General features: G+C 50.8%; 9 protein-coding genes and 1 non-coding gene across 10 annotated transcripts; 6 read left to right on the top strand and 4 right to left on the bottom strand.

Annotated features, from left to right (window-relative positions):
* Nucleotides 1–127: 127 nt before the first annotated feature.
* P153DRAFT_366495 (uncharacterized protein) lies at nucleotides 128–943 on the top strand. Its single transcript, XM_033668066.1, has 2 exons — nucleotides 128–606; nucleotides 655–943. Exons 1-2 carry the CDS (start codon nucleotides 374–376, stop codon nucleotides 779–781), a joined length of 360 nt encoding a protein of 119 aa, XP_033524394.1. The 5' UTR covers nucleotides 128–373; the 3' UTR covers nucleotides 782–943.
* A 41-nt stretch (nucleotides 944–984) lies between these two features.
* P153DRAFT_366494 (Mog1p/PsbP-like protein) lies at nucleotides 985–2,075 on the top strand. The gene is made up of 3 exons (XM_033668065.1): nucleotides 985–1,296; nucleotides 1,386–1,586; nucleotides 1,691–2,075. The coding sequence occupies exons 1-3, from the start codon at nucleotides 1,223–1,225 to the stop codon at nucleotides 1,962–1,964; spliced, it is 549 nt and encodes a 182-aa protein (XP_033524393.1). The 5' UTR covers nucleotides 985–1,222; the 3' UTR covers nucleotides 1,965–2,075.
* P153DRAFT_339419 (uncharacterized protein) lies at nucleotides 2,036–4,122 on the bottom strand. The gene is made up of 2 exons (XM_033665825.1): nucleotides 3,422–4,122; nucleotides 2,036–3,374 (listed from the first exon to the last, which is right to left on the bottom strand). The coding sequence occupies exons 1-2, from the start codon at nucleotides 3,947–3,949 to the stop codon at nucleotides 2,358–2,360; spliced, it is 1,545 nt and encodes a 514-aa protein (XP_033524392.1). The 5' UTR covers nucleotides 3,950–4,122; the 3' UTR covers nucleotides 2,036–2,357.
* A 73-nt stretch (nucleotides 4,123–4,195) lies between these two features.
* P153DRAFT_366492 (alpha/beta-hydrolase) lies at nucleotides 4,196–5,165 on the bottom strand. Its single transcript, XM_033668064.1, has one exon. It carries the CDS (start codon nucleotides 4,848–4,850, stop codon nucleotides 4,269–4,271), a length of 582 nt encoding a protein of 193 aa, XP_033524391.1. The 5' UTR covers nucleotides 4,851–5,165; the 3' UTR covers nucleotides 4,196–4,268.
* Nucleotides 5,166–5,270: 105 nt separating this feature from the next.
* On the top strand, nucleotides 5,271–6,083 carry P153DRAFT_385236 (uncharacterized protein; the record flags this gene model as incomplete). Its single annotated transcript, XM_033670407.1, has 2 exons — nucleotides 5,271–5,526; nucleotides 5,578–6,083. 2 exons carry the CDS (start codon nucleotides 5,271–5,273, stop codon nucleotides 6,081–6,083), a joined length of 762 nt encoding a protein of 253 aa, XP_033524390.1.
* An 897-nt stretch (nucleotides 6,084–6,980) lies between these two features.
* P153DRAFT_289941 (uncharacterized protein) lies at nucleotides 6,981–7,298 on the top strand (the record flags this gene model as incomplete). The annotated part of the gene is made up of 1 exon (XM_033663685.1): nucleotides 6,981–7,298. A coding segment is annotated over one exon (318 nt), but the record flags the coding sequence as incomplete, so codon positions are not given.
* A 1,261-nt stretch (nucleotides 7,299–8,559) lies between these two features.
* On the bottom strand, nucleotides 8,560–8,631 carry P153DRAFT_t58. The gene has a single exon. It is a non-coding gene; the product is annotated as a tRNA-Ala (tRNA).
* A 2,285-nt stretch (nucleotides 8,632–10,916) lies between these two features.
* Nucleotides 10,917–12,915, top strand: P153DRAFT_315519 (glycoside hydrolase family 47 protein). The gene is made up of 2 exons (XM_033664953.1): nucleotides 10,917–12,662; nucleotides 12,718–12,915. Exons 1-2 carry the CDS (start codon nucleotides 11,004–11,006, stop codon nucleotides 12,859–12,861), a joined length of 1,803 nt encoding a protein of 600 aa, XP_033524388.1. The 5' UTR covers nucleotides 10,917–11,003; the 3' UTR covers nucleotides 12,862–12,915.
* A 39-nt stretch (nucleotides 12,916–12,954) lies between these two features.
* On the bottom strand, nucleotides 12,955–14,856 carry P153DRAFT_366489 (cysteine proteinase). The gene has a single exon (XM_033668063.1). It carries the CDS (start codon nucleotides 14,674–14,676, stop codon nucleotides 13,120–13,122), a length of 1,557 nt encoding a protein of 518 aa, XP_033524387.1. The 5' UTR covers nucleotides 14,677–14,856; the 3' UTR covers nucleotides 12,955–13,119.
* Nucleotides 14,857–14,990: 134 nt separating this feature from the next.
* P153DRAFT_315512 (uncharacterized protein) lies at nucleotides 14,991–18,941 on the top strand (the record flags this gene model as incomplete). The annotated part of the gene is made up of 2 exons (XM_033664952.1): nucleotides 14,991–17,773; nucleotides 17,821–18,941. The coding sequence occupies exons 1-2, from the start codon at nucleotides 15,103–15,105 to the stop codon at nucleotides 18,939–18,941; spliced, it is 3,792 nt and encodes a 1,263-aa protein (XP_033524386.1). The 5' UTR covers nucleotides 14,991–15,102.
* Nucleotides 18,942–19,234: the final 293 nt, after the last annotated feature.

Below are 19,234 nucleotides of genomic sequence, written 5' to 3'. Positions count from 1 at the left end.
AGAGAGCATGTGGGAGACAGTTGCCATGGCGTCACTCAGCCACCGGCTCATGGACCCCCGCACTCCTTCGCTTCTTGGGGGAGTGATGATTGATTGGCGCGCGATAACAACATGCACAGTCGGCCAATACACGTTCGTCTTCACGCAACAAAATTACTACAGACGTCACATTTTTTGTACGTCTCCAGACCAGTTCACGCAGTAGCGCTGCGTGCTTTTGACGCTGTGTTGCATCCGCCAAGGCCTGATTGGATTCCGCGAAATCTCTGCCTTGTCTGCAGGTCCTCTTTCGCCGCACGTTCCGCCCTGTTCCCGAATCTTTTTCACGGATTCGCATTAACTACCGACGGCCGCGGATACCATCACTACCACCATGCCTGCGATACGTGGACAAGACTCCAAGAAGAAGACACGGCGACACACACGCGATCTCGATCAGATACACGCCGACTTGCACGATGAAAAGCATCTCGCCCAATTCAAGGATGAAAAATTTATAGAGGACCTGCCAGGACTGGGGCAATGGTACTGCAAGGAGTGCGCAAAATGGTTCGAGAGCGAGGCCAACCTCGGGGCGCATCAGAAGGGCAAAGTGCACAAGCGACGGTAGGGAGACGCGTTCAAGGTCTTGATTATCACTAACGACTTTTTCAGAGTGAAGCAGCTTCGCGAAGAACCGTATTCCCAGAAGGAGGCAGAGGCGGCGATAGGCCTCACAACAGACAATGGCAAGCGCACAACTGCGCCTATGGAGGTCGATGATGAGGTTGTCGCGAACTGAGCGTTCATAGGGTTGGGGGTCAGCACGTATGAAAAGATATTACAAAGATATACTGGAGGAAGACATGTGCTGCAGGCATCAACAGGCAAACACTAGACATGTGCTGCCTGAGAGTGAAAATTTCACCTGGGACATGGTTGCATTGCACGGCGTTCAAATTGGAGCATCTAGGACACAAAAGTTCAAACGATACCCCCAAGCAAATCATACTTGCTTACAAATCTTATTCGACTCATCCAAACATCTTTAACATTGATTGAGGCTCTGCTCTGAACATCGCTGTTGAGTGAACTAGGCATCCGCTTGTCGTGGTACCTGAAACTGCCTGATCGCTGCCTACGTGATTCAAACATAAAAGTTAGCTCTCCAACACACAACTCACACAGCCAGCCTCACTACAATCACCGTCGCCTCACATCAACAACAACGAACAGCCAAAACATGGCCTTCACAAACACCCCACTCTTCGGCGGCGCCATAACCGTCGACCTGCCATCAAACTTCGGCGACGCAAGGTCCGTTTGCATCTCTAAAATTCCAACCCCCTCCACATCCTCACCCCCACATCCCGACACCATGTATCCCACGCACTGACACCACGCAGCCAGATCCGACAAATCCCCGACCACCAGGAAGTCTACCTCGACAACGACGGCTACTCGTCCATCGTCGTTGAGATCCTCGAGTACGTGCGCAAGCCCAGCGATGGCGAGGCGTTGCAGCATCATTTCGCGGACCTCGTAGACGGGACGGGGGACCATACGAATATACTAGTTCAGAGCGATGAAGCTATGGCTAAGGTACCGTGAGTACACATTTCTCATTTCATTTCATTCGATTTCATTCGATTTATCGGCGTAAAGATCGTCTGTTCACTGGAGATGAACCCGAAACTAACGCTACAGCAAGTGGTAAACCAGTGCTTGCCTTGACGTTTATCCAAACACCGCAGCCGGAGCCGCGACGCAAGATACCGGAGTTTGTGTACGTGCATCTATTTCTGCTGCGGTTGAAGGAGAAGGCGACGGATATGATGGTTTCAATCAACGTTCCACATTACGCGGGCGAGTATGAGAAGGCGCAGAACGGGGGCGAGACGAAGTTGATGAAGGATAGCGCGACGGTGCGGAGTCAGATCTTGCAGAGCTTTGAGATCAAGGATTGGGGGTTGTTTGATGGATAGGGGAGGCTTGGTGGTGGTGGGCAATGGGATATATATGACAATAGACCTCATACGCAGAATCAAGGATTTTGGAGATAGATGGAATGTCAATCACTTGACTTTGTTTTGAATTCACCAAACATAGGTAGGTGTGTTACAACTACTTCTTAGACAGAAAACGCTGTACGCTCAGGGATATCGTTTGTGTCCTCCCAACCCATTCTTCGCCTTCCACTCCCAAGTATTCAAGTCTTGGAACAGACTGGTGGAAGCAGCGCCCGACACTGGAGGATAGCCCAGACGCTGTAACGGGGCTGTGAATACCACACCCGGCAAATCGTTTCGTCGAAAGTTGTAAAAACCGAACTTGAAGTCGTACTCATATTTCAACTCATCTATCACATCACGTCAGTCTCATCGCCTCGGAGTCTCAACATACGCAGCAATCCTGCGCTGTAGCTCATCCCTCGTACCCGGAGCTGGCTCTTCCGTACTCGGCGAATCAATACTCATATTGGGAGAATTGTCATGAAAATGAGCTGCCGATGGATCAAGGTTGCCCATCTGGGGGATACTACTATAACTTTGGCCAGCAGCAAGGAAAGGCGACGGAGGGAGGTCTGCAAGGTTCATGCTGACCCCCTCCATCAGTGCAGGATCTACCGGCATGTCGAAGGCAGTATTTGGGACGTACGGAGGATAGGGGTCGTGGTGTTGTTGAGTAGGCAGTTGGAGTTGATTGCTCTGTGAGTCCTGACGATGAAGCGGGTTGTGTTGTGAGTACTGGATAGGTGGGGTCGGTGTATGAGATTGCTGTTCGTTCGATTGCAGTACGCTGTTTGATTGCAATGCACCGTTCGATTGCAAGAACCGTGCTGATTGATTTGTGCGAATAGTTGAAAGGCCCTTGTTCATCTCGCTACACTCGGGACAGTTGCGAATGACCTGACTGACAGTCTCCTTGATGCGCACCCAATGATATAATTCCGCAATGGCAGCAGTGGTCTTGTTGATGCCACCATGTGACTTGTGGTGGATGTCTCGCGCGATGTCGTACTGCTGTTGTGGGTCCGCGATAACTTCTTTGCCTTTAAGCCAGAGCTTCTCCGGTTCGTCGTCCGTCGCAGGAGTAAGCTTGTAGTGCGTGGCGGCACTGCGGAGACGGCTCTTCTCTGCCCTGTCGGCACCGTTGGGATATTTGTTGTTCTTGAGATAGAACCGGATCTTGTCAAAGCGCTCTTCTGACACAACATCATCGTCTTGTCCAAGATCGCGACCGTATATGATTGCGTCCACTAGCTCGCCTGGGTAGGACTTGAGATTACCACAACCCTTAACACGGCCAATCCGTTTGAAGCCAAGCGCATCCCATATCCGGCAGGAGGCTACGTTGGTCTCGTAGACGAGGTTGAAAACGGAGTATGTGTAGCCCTGATAAGCTTAGTATGGGATTTATGGACGAGTATAAGTAGACTTACCAGCTTTGGCGCCCAGTCCAGATACGTCTCGCCCATCAGACGACCGACACCTCGATTCCGCGATGCATCCGTGACCAAGAAGCCACCATTGCAGACGTGACTGGACCTTCCGGGGTAGTTTGGCTTTATGTAAAAACTTCCCAGACATTCCCTCTCCCAGTCGCAGCCTCTCCGCGCCATATCATGCAGCTCTCGCCCGTCCTGTATCTCGCCCAAGAGCATGATAGCGCCAAAGACACCGAACCAATACGGGCCAAAGGTTTCCAGAGGTAGCGAATCGACCATAGGGTACGTGTCGCCTTTCTCAATCTCGCGACCCAGCTGGTCGCATAGGTACGCCAGCAATGTGAGGGGCACCTGGTTGGGCGCAGAGAACGGGATGATGGTCGCAATCGTGGTACGGTCGCGCAGAGTAACTGGACACGGGTGGATGCCCACAGGCAACGGACCGCCAGGCGGAGGGTACGGAACCTGGCCTGACGTTCTGAACTGGACGGGCGCAGTTGGGTCATCCAAGATAGCAGGCATGGCGGGCAAGTTGCTGTTCGGCGATCAGTATCGGGACTGGTGGCCGAAGAAATCAAGACGGAGCGACGAGGTAGGTCGCATGTGGGGCTGTCAGAGCCCCATCACGCCCGCGTCGTGAACGCGAATTCCTGGGGCGACGCGACATGGCAGCATGGTGTGGGGTTGGAGGACTTACAACTGGATGATCTAGGAGATGGTCAAGTATGAGAGATACGGCCGTGATGGTGCTGACGCTGCCTAGGCAAGGGCTCGTCTACTCCACCAACCACGATTCATTTTGCTACGACCATCTCCAACTTCGATGTCTCTAAACATGCCATTACTCCTGCGCCGGGATGACCTTTTCGAGCCACGCACAAAGGTCCCGTAGTTCTGCTGCATTCATGGAATGCCCCATCCCCTCATACTCATTCACCGTCACCAGCTCTTTTCTGACTCCATACCCATACAACGACTCGTAACAAATGCGATGATAGCGCTTCGGAACAAGTCTATCAGCACTTCCCCTTGCTACAAACACTTCAACGTCATCATCCACGTCCTTTGACAGGCCCGCCTCTTCTCTAAGAGCCGGAACTCTTTCTGCTATAGGCATAAACCCTGACAACCCAACCAGCCCCCCGAGTTTCCCAGCGTACCGAGAGACCAGGCCAGTAAGAAGTGCCATAGCATGTCCTTGCGAAAACCCTCCGAGCACGATCCTCTTCTCGGGAATGCCTTGCTTCACCAGGTCATCGATTAGAGTGGTTAGATAGGCCACAGTGGCCATCATGCCCTCCTCGTCTTCATCGTCTTCCAGCTCAGGCCTGGATGGTGGGTAGGGTGATAGTCTTGTGGGCATGAACCAAGCCGTAGTTGCCAGATCGTGGTTTTCAAGGGCATTGGGAAGCACCCATGTCATGTGTGGGAGCTTGCCAGCGCGCTGGAACTGACGTGCAATGCCTGTGTAGTGGTTAGGTCCTAGCTAGTGGTTCTTGCCAAATTCGACCAACTTTCAGGGCCTTCTGCTTCATCACCTAGGCCATGGACGAAGATGATGGCCGCAGATTTTGTGGCGTCTTGAGGCGGCTCAGAAGGTGGGATGATTATGGGCGGTTTCCTCTCGGCAGGCATGATGTGCACAGGGTTGACTCCTACTCAAAAAAAGCAATCGGAAGATGATGACCTACAGCCACCCCACAATACAGAACGATTTATATCGATATGGTGTACCCCGCCTTGGTATTACGGGTGGCGCCTTCCTTTGGCGCGTGAGCACGTGTCCCGACTTTCTTATTCCCCACAGCTATCGGAAGTTGCACTAGGCGTCCGCAACACAACTATGCCACACGTCGAAGTGCTCCCGAACTCGGCCGCGGCGGTCGCTCCCGGATGGACCTACGTAGTCGACACGGGATATGATCCCTCCAAAGTCGCCATCAACCCAAAGAACAAAAAGCGCGTCGCAGCGCAACCCGGAGGTCAGCGCGGCGAGAATGAGCTTTCAGCGCGACAGCAGACGGCTGTCGCGCGGCGCATAGCTGAGCTGGAGAGAGACAACGATCCCAAGCAAAGCATACCTATACCCGGCAAACCAGGTTAGTCATGTATTCAATCAATGTAAAACATTTGCTGATCTTATTTCCCAGCTCTACCAAAGACGCAGAATGCGCGGAGAATTATACAGTACCAACGACAGATCAAGCATTGGCTCGACGACGAAGAAGCCCAGCTCCAGCAAGCACCTCCGCCACGTACGGTTGCGGCTTCCTCGCGAAGCGGTCGAAGACAGAGCACCAGGACGTCCGTACCTCCGACGCCTCCAGAAACCACACCAGGGCCTACACCCTCAGGCGTAGCGGCCAGTCGACCAATGACACAGCCTTCGTACGGCGATGACGCTCTCCTCTCTATCGAGAGCTCTATGCCGCCACCGCTCAATCCTGCAGAACTCGAGGCTCTTCTCCTCGCTCCGCCGCTCTCATACGCTGCCTCACACGCTGCTCCGCCGCCCGCAGGTGGTCCGCCGCAGCGACAGTTTTGCGACAACTGTGGATACTGGGGCACGATCAAGTGCCGAAAATGCGGAGCCAGAGTTTGCGGTTTGGAGTGCAAAGACGCACACGAGGCTACTCGATGCTTGAAATGGGCGTAATTGAATGGCATTGAGGCTGTTCAATGTCGAAGAAAAATATCCATCTTATGGCGTTGGAATGGGAAAGACGAGAGATTGCATGATACCCAACGCTTGATTGCGTACAATAATTCAACAACCCAACATTATCCACGTCTCTCTGTGTACCATATGATTGCTCCAGACAACCATGGTTGGTGTAGCCCAACCTCTACTTGGAGATACCGTGGATCAGACTGGTACAGGCGCATTCATCTGGTGGTCACAAGAGTAACAGGCAAACAGACCTAGAACCGATCTTAAGAACTTGAAGCCGTTCAATTTCACATATGTCCTAATGTAGGGTACCAACTTCACTCTTTCATGCACCATGACAACCACTTGCGTGGAGACAGAGGTTTCTGCGTAACCAATTCGGCTTGTCGAGCCACCAAAGTGCGCCGTTCGCAACTTGACCATCTCCCGCCTACTTGGACAATTATGGACAAATAATGGCAACAATGATACTCATTCATGGAGCGCTTTATGTCGAATACTGGAGGGGATAAGTTCTTGACGACCTTTTTGGACAGATACCTTGCAAACCCTTCTCTCCTTGTTACAGAAGAAAACATTTACAGCACTGATCTGACGTACCCCTTTCGCGAAGATGTTTGGGATCGATGTGGTCAACTATTCAATCAATACTTGATCTGTATGAATGGTATTCTTTCGATCACCAAAGGCATCAACAACGACACTTCCTATTGCTGGGACACCGACATCACTAATGTACCACCTCGCATTGATGTACCCGGGATATATGAGGACTGGGGTTCATTGTACAACTGGACTGGCGACGGTCTGAAATCGAAAGTCTATCCCTGTGTGGGTACTTATGGTACCCACACAGGGATCATCATGGCCCATAGAATTTAGGTGATTGTGCTTTCCTTTGCTTTAGTGGTCCTCATCATCTCAAATACAGTCTCTCCGCTCATTCGTTACTTCTTCACGACTGGCCCGGACGTGGCGATGAACATCTCGAGTCTGGCGACGAGGAATAACGCGCATATACTGCTTCCTGCCAACGGGACATTCCTGGATACCGCAGAGCATGCTAAGCTTCTCAAGGACTTGAGGGTTTGCTTTGGTGATATTGATAGCAATGCCGAGGTCGGCAATCTCGCGGTTGGTTCTGATGGCGTCGAGGAATCGGGTATCAATCGGGTTCGTAAAGGGCGCTTGTATGGGTGATCACTTCTTGTTCGATGTCCTTGTTGAGTACTGGCAGATGTATATCATGGTAGTCGTGTTGGGAAGAGAAGAAGATCTATATCCATGCTCTCGGTCAAGAGCAAAAGCAGGAAACAATGATCTTTGTGGCTCCTTCAAGTTGCAAAACTGTATTAATACAATTTCTAAAAGTACATGCTAGGCGTATACTGTCAGACCATTACGCACGAGACTCTACTGATAATCGTAGACGTAGTTGTCAGGCTGTTGTAAAATTTGCTGCACCTTGGTTCCGGATAGGTAGCGAAGAGCCAGGATTACAGATGATTGATCTCATGTCAGCTCTACTGTATACCACACAAGCATTCACTATTCCACTCAAAGATATCGTCTATCTTCAAGTTGAGGTTTACTCTAAGAATCTGTTGAATCTCCTAAAGTTTTGGCGCGAACTATTCGGTGTAATGATAATTCTGTTTCGTATAGCAATGCCCGTTGCTGAAGCTAATACACCCCATATTTATTCTATAACCCTTCATAAATACTTGCGACGGGGAATCTTTTTTATGATGAAAACTAGTTTGTAGTGCTTCACTGTAGAGAAAACCTCACGTTGAAACGTCAGCAACTAGCAACGTTAGTCCAAGCGTCGAGTTTTCATAACATCTGAAGCAGCATATCAAAGTGACATCAGCATGCCGTAAAGCTCGTAGTTGGCTTGTGGCCTCGTAGTCGGGTTGACTACACCGAATCGTGTCTGCCAAAACTTCTCCAAAGATGAACGACGATTTGTGGTTAAGCTGAATATATTTGTGAATAGATGGAAAAAAAGAGACGAGGGGCCAATGCTGGTCATATAGTATATATATATGCAAAGATATATTTTCTTCGGTCACGTGGCCCGTTAGCGAAAAAGTGAAAACAGCAGTTTCTCTGCCACCACAACACCAAAAGATAACCTGAGTAGCTGAGAAGCACCGCAAAAAGACGTGGACTTGCTGGGAATCGAACCTAGTCCCGGGGACCAGACTGGGGATCGAAAATCCCGGTGCGATGCACCACATTATCTGATTGGTCGGGGTCACGCACGTGACGAACACCAAACCCTTATCTCATCTTCCTAGCACATAAGCGCTTACCTGCACTCTATCTTACAGAGAACAGCAGAATATCTAAACAAAGGTGCAAAAAAAGAGACAATAAGGAATGTGAGTTAGACTTTTAAACTTCTGCTGATAGCAGGAATCTGCAGGAACTCTTCAACGTATAAAAACAAAAAAATTGGACTTGCGGCGAATCGAACGCCGGACCTTTCCCATGCTAAGGGAAAATTATACCACTAAACCACAAGCCCATGATCAAGCTGCTGCTTGATTTGATGGAGAGAACTGTTTTTGCAATAGATATAAAGTAATTCAAATTTTTCCACTTGGTGATGTGTACTGCCACCGTCAATGGAAAGAATATCGAAGGATATTGCATGTCGAATCGTATCTCAGTGTGGCCCCACTTGTGGTAATTCTAGACTGGTGGTTAGCTCCATCGCCCTGTCTTTGAAATAATATTTGCCCTTCCGGATCTTTCATTTAAGCCTGTTGTCAACGCAGAAGCAAATCTCAACATCAAAGCCCGTCAGCAAACGATATGGCCTGGCGTATGACCACCGCCTGATCTATATATTATGTTTTCATTGACATCTGTTGTGGCACAAAAAGAATGCACCTCAGGTGGTCAAGTTGGCCGTTGCTGTCGGAACGGCCACACGGATGGATATTATTCATGCAAGTAGCTAGCAGTCAACAAGTAATAAAACAGGAATTCAATGTATTCTTCATAAACGCATCTGCATGGAACTCCCATGTTTAGTCAGCTGCCGCTCTCGAAACCTTATGCATGTACAGAAGCGGTAAGGTATAGTGATGTCACTCGTGTCGATGCACAGATCTTTGGTGTTATATCACAGAACCGTCTCTACCTCAGATATTTCACAATCGATACCTCGAATCCACACTCAGCATCCTCTCATATTTTCAAACTAATTCACAATGAGTCAAAACTACTATATTAGTACGAGTCCTTTGGGTTATGTCACCGAGAAAAAGTGTCTTATGAGTGTCTTACGTGGCCATGCGCAATTTCTTGTTGAAGTCAAGATCGCGCGGGTGAAGGGCACAAGCTTTGGTGAAGAGCTTTTGCAACAAATGGAGTTATGGAAAGGGCGTCCATGGAGCAGAGCCAGCGAAGAGCCACTTTTTGACGTGATCTATCAACACTGCCTGCCTCTCCTCGAAAAATTAGCACCACAAGTATCACTTCAGGACCTCAGCCTCGAAAGCTTTCTCTATTGTCCTACCTACAATCTGGAGCTTATCCATAGAGGCATTAACAAGGACATACACATTAAGGGAGAGGACGAGTGTCTGTACACGCCAGCTTTCTCTACTTTACCTATGCGCATTGCTAACATGCCTGAATTATGCAAAGCAGTCCTTTTCTTCTAGGCACGCGATATCTTTATAGCGCCTGCCATAGATAAGCAAGAGACCCTAGACTTAATTTAAGGAAGAGTTGTAACAGCAGAAGAGGTCCCGCTGTACTTTAAACTGCGGGTTAAAGGGCGTGAACAGGAATTTGAGCGTAAGCTCTGTATTCTATCACGTATTGACAAAGCTGGCCTAACAGCTCGGCTTAGAGTCCCCAAACTGCAGGGCATCGTGGTGTCGGGCAACGAAATAACAATTAGCATACTAATGACTCTGGTTACTTTATCTGATCTAGGGACCTACTTGCGAAGCCCTGGCCTTTAGAACAGGCAAGATTTGTACAAAAAGTGGGAGGAGCAAATTACTGCTATTGTACAGGAGCTGCATGCCTACGGTATTGTGTGGGGTGATGTCTATCTAATGAATATTCTTATTGACCAGGCAATGGATGCTTAGGCTATTAATTTTGGTGGGATGAATAATGTAGAGTTTGTGGATACTGAGAAACGCGAGACTGCTGAGGGTGACTGGCAAGGCGTAACAAGGGTGTTTCAGGAGTGGTTGCAGAGGGCCAGTGGTAGTACCGTATAAATATCTCCAATCGAGCTTTAGCTGGCAGGGGTTTGGAGCGAAGCGAGTCCTTAGATGGGTGGTGGAATCTGCACAGCCATCCGACGCCACGATACAAGTCCAATCATTGCATATCGCTTCACTTCTACCCCTGCTAGCTAACGCTCGATTGAACAGATTTATACAGTATTACTAGCTCATGACGGACTTGTAACTAACAGTATTAGCGTCTAATTACATGGCTCGGCATGCAAAAAGAACCAACAAAGAACCAAGAAATTGTGACATCAATTGTCTTGTCCTGAAAGGCGGTTCTTGCTGCCGCAACGCGGCTGTCGGACGAGTCTTCCAACCTTGAGCTGTCTGTAACCATGTACGGATCATTATAATGCCGCAGAGTGTATTGACTATCGCTTTCGAGTTGCTCCAGACGATTCTGAATGGCGACATGTTCATTCATAAGGTTGATTGATTGAGGTGAGGTTTGTTGCCCCAGCACGCGCCTGAGACGATCACCGGCTTGGCAGGGTCCAAGACGCGAGTTTCCGCAAGTCAACTTTGAGCTGAGTTCCCCTTTCAACACGCACATGTCATGTATACTGGGTGTTCGAGGGTTACCTACTCCATTCATTCATTCGTCTTTACTTTACTTGTACCCTGACTGTAGCTCACTATGGCCCTCCTACGACGCTACGGGCTTTACATAGCCATTGCTGTGACGATCATATACATGTTCTACAGCTTAAGCTTCCCATACGAACCCCCGGGGTCCAATGCCACGTCAGGCGTAAAGTCCACAAAACGTCCCCGCCCTCCGAAAGATCCATCACAACCATCGTATGACTGGGCAAACATACGTATCAAGAATCCTGTTGCATCCATGGTACAATTGCCCACTGGCGAACCCACCAAGCTACCAAGGATACAATACAAATTTCAGAAGGAGGATGCCACGGCGAAAAACATACGGGAGGTGAGGAAGAAGGAGGTAGAGAAGCAGTTTCTCAAGTGCTGGACAAACTACAGGCAACACGGCTGGATGCACGATGAGATAAGGCCCATTAGTGGCGAAGTTACCGATCATTTCGGAGGGTGGGCAGCGACTCTTATCGATGCATTGGATACTCTATGGATAATGGGATTCAAGGAAGAATTCGACTCCGCGGTCGAGGATGTAGAGATGATTGATTTCAGTTTCACAACACTTGGCAGGGTCAACGTGTTTGAGACAAATATAAGGCACCTGGGAGGGTTGCTGGCAGCATACGAACTGAGTGGAGACAAGAGGCTCTTAAACAAAGCCAAGGAAGTTGGCGAGATGCTGTACCACGCATTCGACACACCAAACCGTATGCCGGTTACCAGATGGGATTTCCATGCCGCAGGGCAGGGTAAGCCGCAGGTTGCAGACGAGCAGGTCCTGCTTGCGGAGGTTGGATCGATGACGTTGGAGTTCACTCGCCTCTCGCAACTTACTGGCGATCCGAAATACTACGATGCGATCACGCGCGTAACAAAGGTTCTAGAGAGGGAACAGGATAGGACCAAGCTGAAAGGGATGTGGCCCATTGTTGTCAATGCGCGGAACCAGGATTTTACTGCAGACAACGGGTTCACTCTTGCCTCCATGGCCGATTCGACATACGAGTATCTTGCAAAGATGCATATTCTTTTGGGCGGTCACGAACCCACATACAAGAAGTTGTACGAGAAGGCCATGAGCGCCGCCATCGAACACTCAATCTACCGTCCGATGACCCTCGGCGATTCCGATATGCTCATGTCTGGCTTCGTGCGGGTAGAAGACTCGAGGGTGCTCTTGGATCCAGAGATGCAGCATCTTGTGTGCTTTTCCGGAGGCATGTTTGCGCTGGGTGGCAAGCTCTTCGGCGACAAGGAGCACGTCAGTATTGGTCGAAAGCTCGCCAACACATGCGTATGGGCGTATAAAGTCTCACCTGCAGGAATCATGCCCGAAGTTTCGCATCTCCTCAAATGCGCCAATACGACAGAATGTCATTGGGACGAGAAAGTGTGGCACGATGAAGTTGCATCAAGAGCGGGAGACAACAAAGAAAAGGACCCTCTACGGAATATTGCGAGTTTGAGACTACCGGAAGGTTTCACATCTATAGAGGATCGCCGCTACGTTCTCCGCCCGGAAGCTATTGAGAGCGTATTCATCATGTACCGCATCACGGGTGAGCAATCGTGGCAGGCTGCGGCGTGGGACATGTTCACTGCGATCCAGAGGAGCACAGACACGGATATTGGGAACTCCGCGCTGATGGACATCTCAGCGGATGTGCCGCCGAGGATCGATTCCATGGAAGTAAGCAAATCCACACATGGCGGACTTGAAGTGGCGAATGCTAACGTCTGCGCAGAGTTTTTGGATGGCGGAAACGCTCAAGTACTTTTACCTTACGTTCTCCGAGCCGAACGTCGTCAGCTTGGATGATTATGTCTTCAACACTGAGGCGCATCCGTTCAAGATTCCGAAACCGAGGGAAGGGAAACAACCATCTTGAATCTGTGATGAATCACGGTACATCACACCAGTAGCTTGAATCAAACTTGAGCCCTTTCAATGTCTCCATTGTGCATATTGTGTCTACCATATCACCCACTCGTGCATCCTCAAACGTTCATCGTGTGCTGAAATCTTGAAGTGAGTGTTGAGCAAAGCAGCAGTGGAAGACATTCTGATCATATTCTTTCGCTGAGAGGTATACCCCAATGTCTATCCTGAGGTGTAAATGAATTGCCAATTGCTCAGCACTATCTCTCTACTTCTTCGACTTTGTACCTTTGCCCTTACCTTTTGGCATATATCGATCCAGATTTCCCTCCAGAAATCCGTTGCCTGCCAGCATGCTCAACCACTCCTGGATCAGGGGCCCGAGATCATATCGTCGCTCGGTAGCCTTCTGGTCCTCTTCAGCTTCGTTGTGGGTCTCGTTCATTATGTCTGCCAATAGGCGGCTCAATTCCTTGACCAAGCGACCTCGACGGTCTAGTAGGTCTGCCATTTTCTCGTCGTCGATCCTCGCTTTCAAAGGATCCGGAACAGGGTGTGTGGCTATTTGATTTTCAACGCCTAGCGTTTGGGCGGTTGGTGGTTCTTCTTCAGAAATCAGGAAAGACTTCCAGCCAGCGTCGACGCTGTCGAGGCGGGTTTCGACGAGCTTCAGGGTATTCATCGCAAGACAGGCTGTCTTGCGAAGTGAGAGTAGAGGGGATTGAGTCATGGCGATAACTCCATAGTCGTCGTCTCCAGCGGCCATGATGGCGGCGATTACGTCAGTGACAGCAGAAAGCCATGTCTCTCCTTTGGAAGAGTCGAAAGAACCTAGGCTAGTCGGCTGCACGTCGAGACCGTCGAGTTTCCAGATCTCGTCGCCAACAGGCAGGAATGCGATGAAGTGGTGGGCATTTTCCTCATCCCCCACACTGCCATCTGTTTCTATGGAGTCTACGGAGGTGCGACGTCCTTTTTTGCCTTCTTTTTCTTGCTGTTCACGTCTCGCTCTGTTGACTTTGTTGGACAAGTGTTTGTCGGCTTCCAGAATATCCATCTTCTTGGCGAACGAGTTGTGAATTTTCTTGACAAAGTCGAAACTCGAAAGCGCCTCGCCGCGTTGGAAAGGTGTGAAGCTCTGAGTAAAGTCCTTGAACTGCTTCAAGTGTTCTCCAGTCTCGACGTCAATAGTATTCATGAGAATGTTTATCATGGCGAGTGTCGCACAGCTGTTCTGAGCCGGCAACTGATTAGCGAACCACACATTAGCAGGACATTCGGTCGGCTGATCTGCATTCCCAAACTCGCGATGACGAAACAGCAAGATGAGGCCGTATATAGGTTGCGGGAGCGTTTCGAGCACAGCTGGATCCATGGCAAACACCTCGCGCACAGTGACACCTTGTACGCCCATCTCGCGCAACATGACAGAGAAATAGGTAGGCTCAGACTCAATGTCACAGAAACCTTGCCACGTTTCCTTGTCGAGCTTGGTCGCAGGTTCATTAGGCGGACTGGGAAACCGGTCTTTCTGGGATATGGAGTCCCCGTTCTTCTTCGGAGACGAGGATGGAGACTCTCTTGGCTTCTTGGTGCTGGGCTCTTCATCGTGAACAGACTCAAGGAGAGATCTTTTTCTCGAGCTTGGCGATGCGACCTTTGCTTGATCGTTTGAGGCTGGGATGGCAATGATAGCGCTTTCTGCGGGAGCTTTATTAGAGTCACTGGCCATGTCTGCTGATCCAGCCTCTCCATGTTGAAAATTCGGAATGGCTTGCTCGGGGTTGGACTTGGATTGCGGATCTGAAGATGTCTGCTTGGTCATGACTGCTTTTTTCGCAATGCGACAGGTGAGTTGTGGTCGAGAGCAAGGCAGAAACGGATTCAGGTGTGGAGGTGGACGTTTGGTAGTTGCATGAAGGGAAAGAGAGGCATATTGGCAGAAAGAAGGCTGAAGACCTGCGTACTTGTCTGTCCTATTGTTCGATTGCTGACAATGGAGAATGAAAGAAGAGTGTGCCGATGTTGGTGAAAGCAAGTGATACAATGCCAGCAGGGCGCTAGTACACGTGATATGCATTCTGATTGGACGTGCTCAGCCCTACACGTCGCGTACCAAATGTTTTGTTTAACAGAAGGGTTCTAGCACAGCAACGACAAATCGCCTCAAGCCCCCGCGCCTTGGTTGTCGACGAAGCTGCGCGCGACCCATGACAGCATACAAGACCACGACCGTCTACCTCGGGGTGCAATGAGCGACACTCCAGCACGCAGAGGGCCCGGCGGCTTTCCTACCACACCGCAGACATGGAATCGCTCCCCAGGCGTGCGCAGCCCGAATGCTGCCACGCCTAGCCGACCCAACGTACGGTCGCCGCTTCCCGACGTCCCCAGGGCTGCTTCGCAGAACTCGGGGCCTCTCATCCCCTCCGATATCCTCGACCCGGCCCAACAGCGCTTCTACGTTTTCGCCATCTACATCGCCCTGTGGGCCTATCGAAGTTATGACTTCTACACACTGGCTATCGAGGATGACCAGTCACTATTGCTGTGTCTCAAATGGGTCTTCTTCGACATGTTGTTCATGTTCGGCATCCCGTTGTTCGAAATTCCCTGGTTGGAGTGGAGTAACAGCGCCGCTTTCCTGCTGTTCGTGCTACACGCGGCGCTGGATGTCATGCTCATGTTCAGGATTGGCATACCCGTGCAGGCCTGGTTTTTGAGCTTTGTCGGCTTTCTATGGGACAGCGAGATGGCCATCAGCGAGCGCAGCGTGAAGCCAGGCGCCATCCTACACAACGCCTCTCTGATCTTGGGAAAGCAGATCGTCAACATCCTACCAGAAGGATCCGCCATTCTGAACCCGAACAAGGAGCCATTCTGCCTGAGCTCGTCAATTACCCAACTGGAGATACCCATTCTAATCAACCAGACCGAGCCGATTGAGATGGAGCTTTGGCGCATCGACATCGAGACCAACGTCAACGAAACCATCACAATCAAGAACAAGGAACTGAAGGGCATGTTGAAGAAGGCTAGAAAATCTACAAAGTCCGCAAGCCCAGACGATCCGTTGATGTTGAAATACGTTGTGAAAAAGCCAGGTGTCTACCTTCTGCGGAAGGTCTTGGATCACTCGAAGCTTCTGGTCCGACCACGCGCATCCAGTCTCATCGTAACCACCTGCCCGCAGGCTCGCGTCAAGCCTACTGGTGAAGGTCGATGCCGTAACGATCTGTCCAATGTCGCACTGGAAGTCGAGGGCACGCCGCCACTCAATATCAAGTACCGCCTGACAGTGAACGGAAAGCCTCGAGGTGGATCTCAATTCCAGAACCTACAACTAGATGATGTCATTTCACCACTGTCGAGACACACATCACAGGCATTGGTCAAGAACGGAAAGGAGGACGTTTCATGGGCCAAGGTTCAGAAAATCACCGTGCCTTTGAACGAAACTCTCTCTACTAGTGGCAGATGGGAGTACGAAATGGAAGAGGTGCAAGATGGCCTTGGCAATCTCGTCAACTTCCTCAACGTCGACGATGACGACCGACCAAAGGTCAAATATGCAAACATCCGCCAATCTTTCGAAGTTCACGAGCGCCCCAAGGTCTTCCTCCAATGCAACCCTCAGAGCCCTCTTCGGGTTGCGAAGGGAGATGTTACTCGCCTCCCCGTACACTACGGTTCGACTGGAAAAGAACCCATTGAATCGGCACATGCGATCGAGTATCTCTTTTCGCCAGAGGTAGAAATCATTGCAGACGGATATCATAGCCCTAACGCCGTACTCAAGAAGCAGACGATGAGGAGTATTCGCGAGCAGCCTCTCATAACAGATGCCGGTCTTTACACGATCAAGTCTGTGTCAACCGATCTCTGCGAGGGCGAGGTTCTCGAACCTACATCGTGCTTGCTCCAAAACCCACCAGAACCGAACCTGGCACTGAGCAGCGACGACATAGTAGACAAGTGCGCTGGAAATCCTATCGGTCTTCAAGTGGGTCTGGACCTTGTCGGAACTCCACCATTCACCATCACGTACTTTGAACAGAAGGATGGCGGTAGACGACACAGGAGGGAATTGCAGATTGCCACACTTCGAAGCACGATTCCCTTCACTCCTGAGGAAGCTGGCCACTACAAATACACGTTCGAGGTCATTCGTGACGCGGTCTACAAAGACAGACCATTGCGCAACCTCGAACTGCAGCAAAACGTTCGACCTTCTGCGCAAGCACGCTTCATGCAAGGCAAAAAGCCTCAACAAGCCTGCATTGACGATTCGGTGGAGTTTGACGTGCGACTTTCAGGCGAGGCCCCTTGGAAACTTGAATACGAGCTTGTCCACAACGGAAAACGTACCAAGCACACTATCGAAACCGACGAAGAGCATTACACTATCAGAACAGCTAAGCTCAAGAATGGTGGGGAATATGTCTTGGCTCTTACAAGTGTTAGTGATAAGATGGGCTGCAAGGAGTTCTTGAAGGATGAGGAGGCCAGAGTTCGGGTTCGCCACGAGCGCCCCAAGGCCTACTTTGGACACATTGAAGGCAAACAGGCCATCCTGGCTCTGGAGGGCCGGGCAATTGGACTGCCTCTTCGCTTTACTGGAGAAGGACCATGGAGAGTCGAGTATGAGAATCTGGACACCAACGAGGTGAAGAAGGAGAACTTCCAGGACGCAAACTCATTCTTGGATGTCAACGCGCAAGGAACATACCAGCTTCTCTCTGTTAGGGACAACGTGTGCCCTGGTTTGATCGAGGAGAAGGCGAGCCAGTTCCAAATCTCCTGGGTTGCCCGACCGACAATCAGCATTCCCGAGTCTACTGCTACAATTCTTGACGGCGAGAAATACGTCAAGGAAGCTGTTTGCGAAGGCGACGAAGACGCCTTTGAGGTGGCACTGCATGGTATGTATTGCGTCTCTTCCGTGTATCGCATACTAACTCGACGACAGGCAATGCTCCTTTCGATGTATCATACCGACAAGAATACAAGGACAAGAAGGGCAAGACTGCCGCTGTCAGCGAGAAGGATGTCCACACCGCCAGCGGAGCCGCGTCGATTCGTGCCGACACTTCAAAATCCGGTGTATACGAGTACACCTTCATGAAGCTCGCAGACTCTCGCTACGATTACTCAAAGAAGCACTTCACGCCCGTCACTATCCAGCAGACAGTCCACTCACGTCCTGGCGCCCGTTTCGACAAGCCCGGCAAGACATACAGCTACTGCTCGCGCGAAGCAGAGGGCGAGGAAGTTATCCCCATCACCCTCGAGGGCATCGCACCCTTCTACCTCGAGGTGGAGATCAAGCACCACGGCACGCCCAAGCCCGAAATCAGCGTACACAAAAACATCCCCACGCCTAAATTCGACCTCAAAATTGAGCACCGCAAGCTCCACCTCGGCCACTCCTCCATCTCGATCCGCAAAGTGCGCGACGCACGCGGCTGCACCCTCAAGCCCCCCACGGGCGGACCCCGCGTCTCCATCAGCGTGCACGACGCGCCCACGGCCACCGCCCTAGAAGACCGCACAGACTTCTGCGTCGGCGAGCGCCTGTCCTTCGCCCTCGGCGGCCAGGTCCCCTTCACAGTATACTACACCTTCGAGGCGCAAGAGCGCAAAGCCTCAAACGCCGGGACCACATTCCGCCGCCTCGCCGAACTGCCCGGCACCTTCACCATCACAGGTCTCCGCGACTCCGCATCCGAATGCCTCGCCGCACTCGACCTGCCCAAAACTATCCACCCCATCCCCTCCGTTCGCCTCTCCGGCGGCCAGGTCAGCGAGGTCGATATCCATGAGGGTGGGGGAACCGATCTGGAGTTTGAGTTCTGGGGTACCCCGCCGTTTGAGTTTACGTACACGCGGAGTACGAATGCGGGGAAGGGGAGGAAGAGTAGGGTGCTGGAGATTCGTACGGAGATTAGTCATGAGCATCGTATGGGGATTGCGGTGCAGGAGGAGGGCACGTATGAGGTTGTTAGTATTAAGGATCGGTGGTGTAGTTTTGCGAGGAGTGTCGAGGGGGTGGAGGGGGGGAAGGGGGCGCAGAAGGTGTTGACGTATTAGATTGAGGGGAGGGAGGGGGTGATGGCATTTTTGGGGCGTTGGGGCGTGTTTGAGCGTTTGTTGGTTGGGAGATTTCTTTGTTTAGGGGGGCGGGGGTTGTGTAGAGCGAGCGATGAAGCATGTTTTTCAGCGAGAATTTGAATCTTGATATACCCACTCATTCACCCACCTATCCGTTTGGAGCAATAACCCTTCAGTTGAGATGTATCCCCAACCAACCAAGCAATCCACCCCATCCACGTACACATACACATACATATACACATTAATATACAGCATTAGCACGCAAGAAA

This window comes from Dothidotthia symphoricarpi (genome assembly GCF_010015815.1).
Source record: "Dothidotthia symphoricarpi CBS 119687 unplaced genomic scaffold P153scaffold_9, whole genome shotgun sequence".
In the NCBI taxonomy this organism is placed as follows: Eukaryota; Fungi; Ascomycota; class Dothideomycetes; order Pleosporales; family Dothidotthiaceae; genus Dothidotthia; species Dothidotthia symphoricarpi.
This window is presented reverse-complemented; position numbering and strand designations above follow the sequence as displayed.

Bases quoted from the DNA above. Each gene is read 5' to 3' on its own strand.
- P153DRAFT_366495 (XM_033668066.1), top strand. From the start codon at position 374: ATGCCTGCGATACGTGGACAAGACTCCAAGAAGAAGACACGGCGACAC. The intron at 607-654 runs GTAGGGAGACGC...CGACTTTTTCAG, and splicing joins GGCAAAGTGCACAAGCGACG to AGTGAAGCAGCTTCGCGAAG.
- P153DRAFT_366494 (XM_033668065.1), top strand. From the start codon at position 1,223: ATGGCCTTCACAAACACCCCACTCTTCGGCGGCGCCATAACCGTCGAC. The intron at 1,297-1,385 runs GTCCGTTTGCAT...GACACCACGCAG, and splicing joins TCAAACTTCGGCGACGCAAG to CCAGATCCGACAAATCCCCG. The intron at 1,587-1,690 runs GTGAGTACACAT...CGCTACAGCAAG, and splicing joins GAAGCTATGGCTAAGGTACC to TGGTAAACCAGTGCTTGCCT.
- P153DRAFT_339419 (XM_033665825.1), bottom strand. From the start codon at position 3,949: ATGCCTGCTATCTTGGATGACCCAACTGCGCCCGTCCAGTTCAGAACG. The intron at 3,375-3,421 runs GTAAGTCTACTT...TAAGCTTATCAG, and splicing joins TGGACTGGGCGCCAAAGCTG to GGCTACACATACTCCGTTTT.
- P153DRAFT_366492 (XM_033668064.1), bottom strand. From the start codon at position 4,850: ATGACATGGGTGCTTCCCAATGCCCTTGAAAACCACGATCTGGCAACT.
- P153DRAFT_315519 (XM_033664953.1), top strand. From the start codon at position 11,004: ATGGCCCTCCTACGACGCTACGGGCTTTACATAGCCATTGCTGTGACG. The intron at 12,663-12,717 runs GTAAGCAAATCC...ACGTCTGCGCAG, and splicing joins CGAGGATCGATTCCATGGAA to AGTTTTTGGATGGCGGAAAC.
- P153DRAFT_366489 (XM_033668063.1), bottom strand. From the start codon at position 14,676: ATGACCAAGCAGACATCTTCAGATCCGCAATCCAAGTCCAACCCCGAG.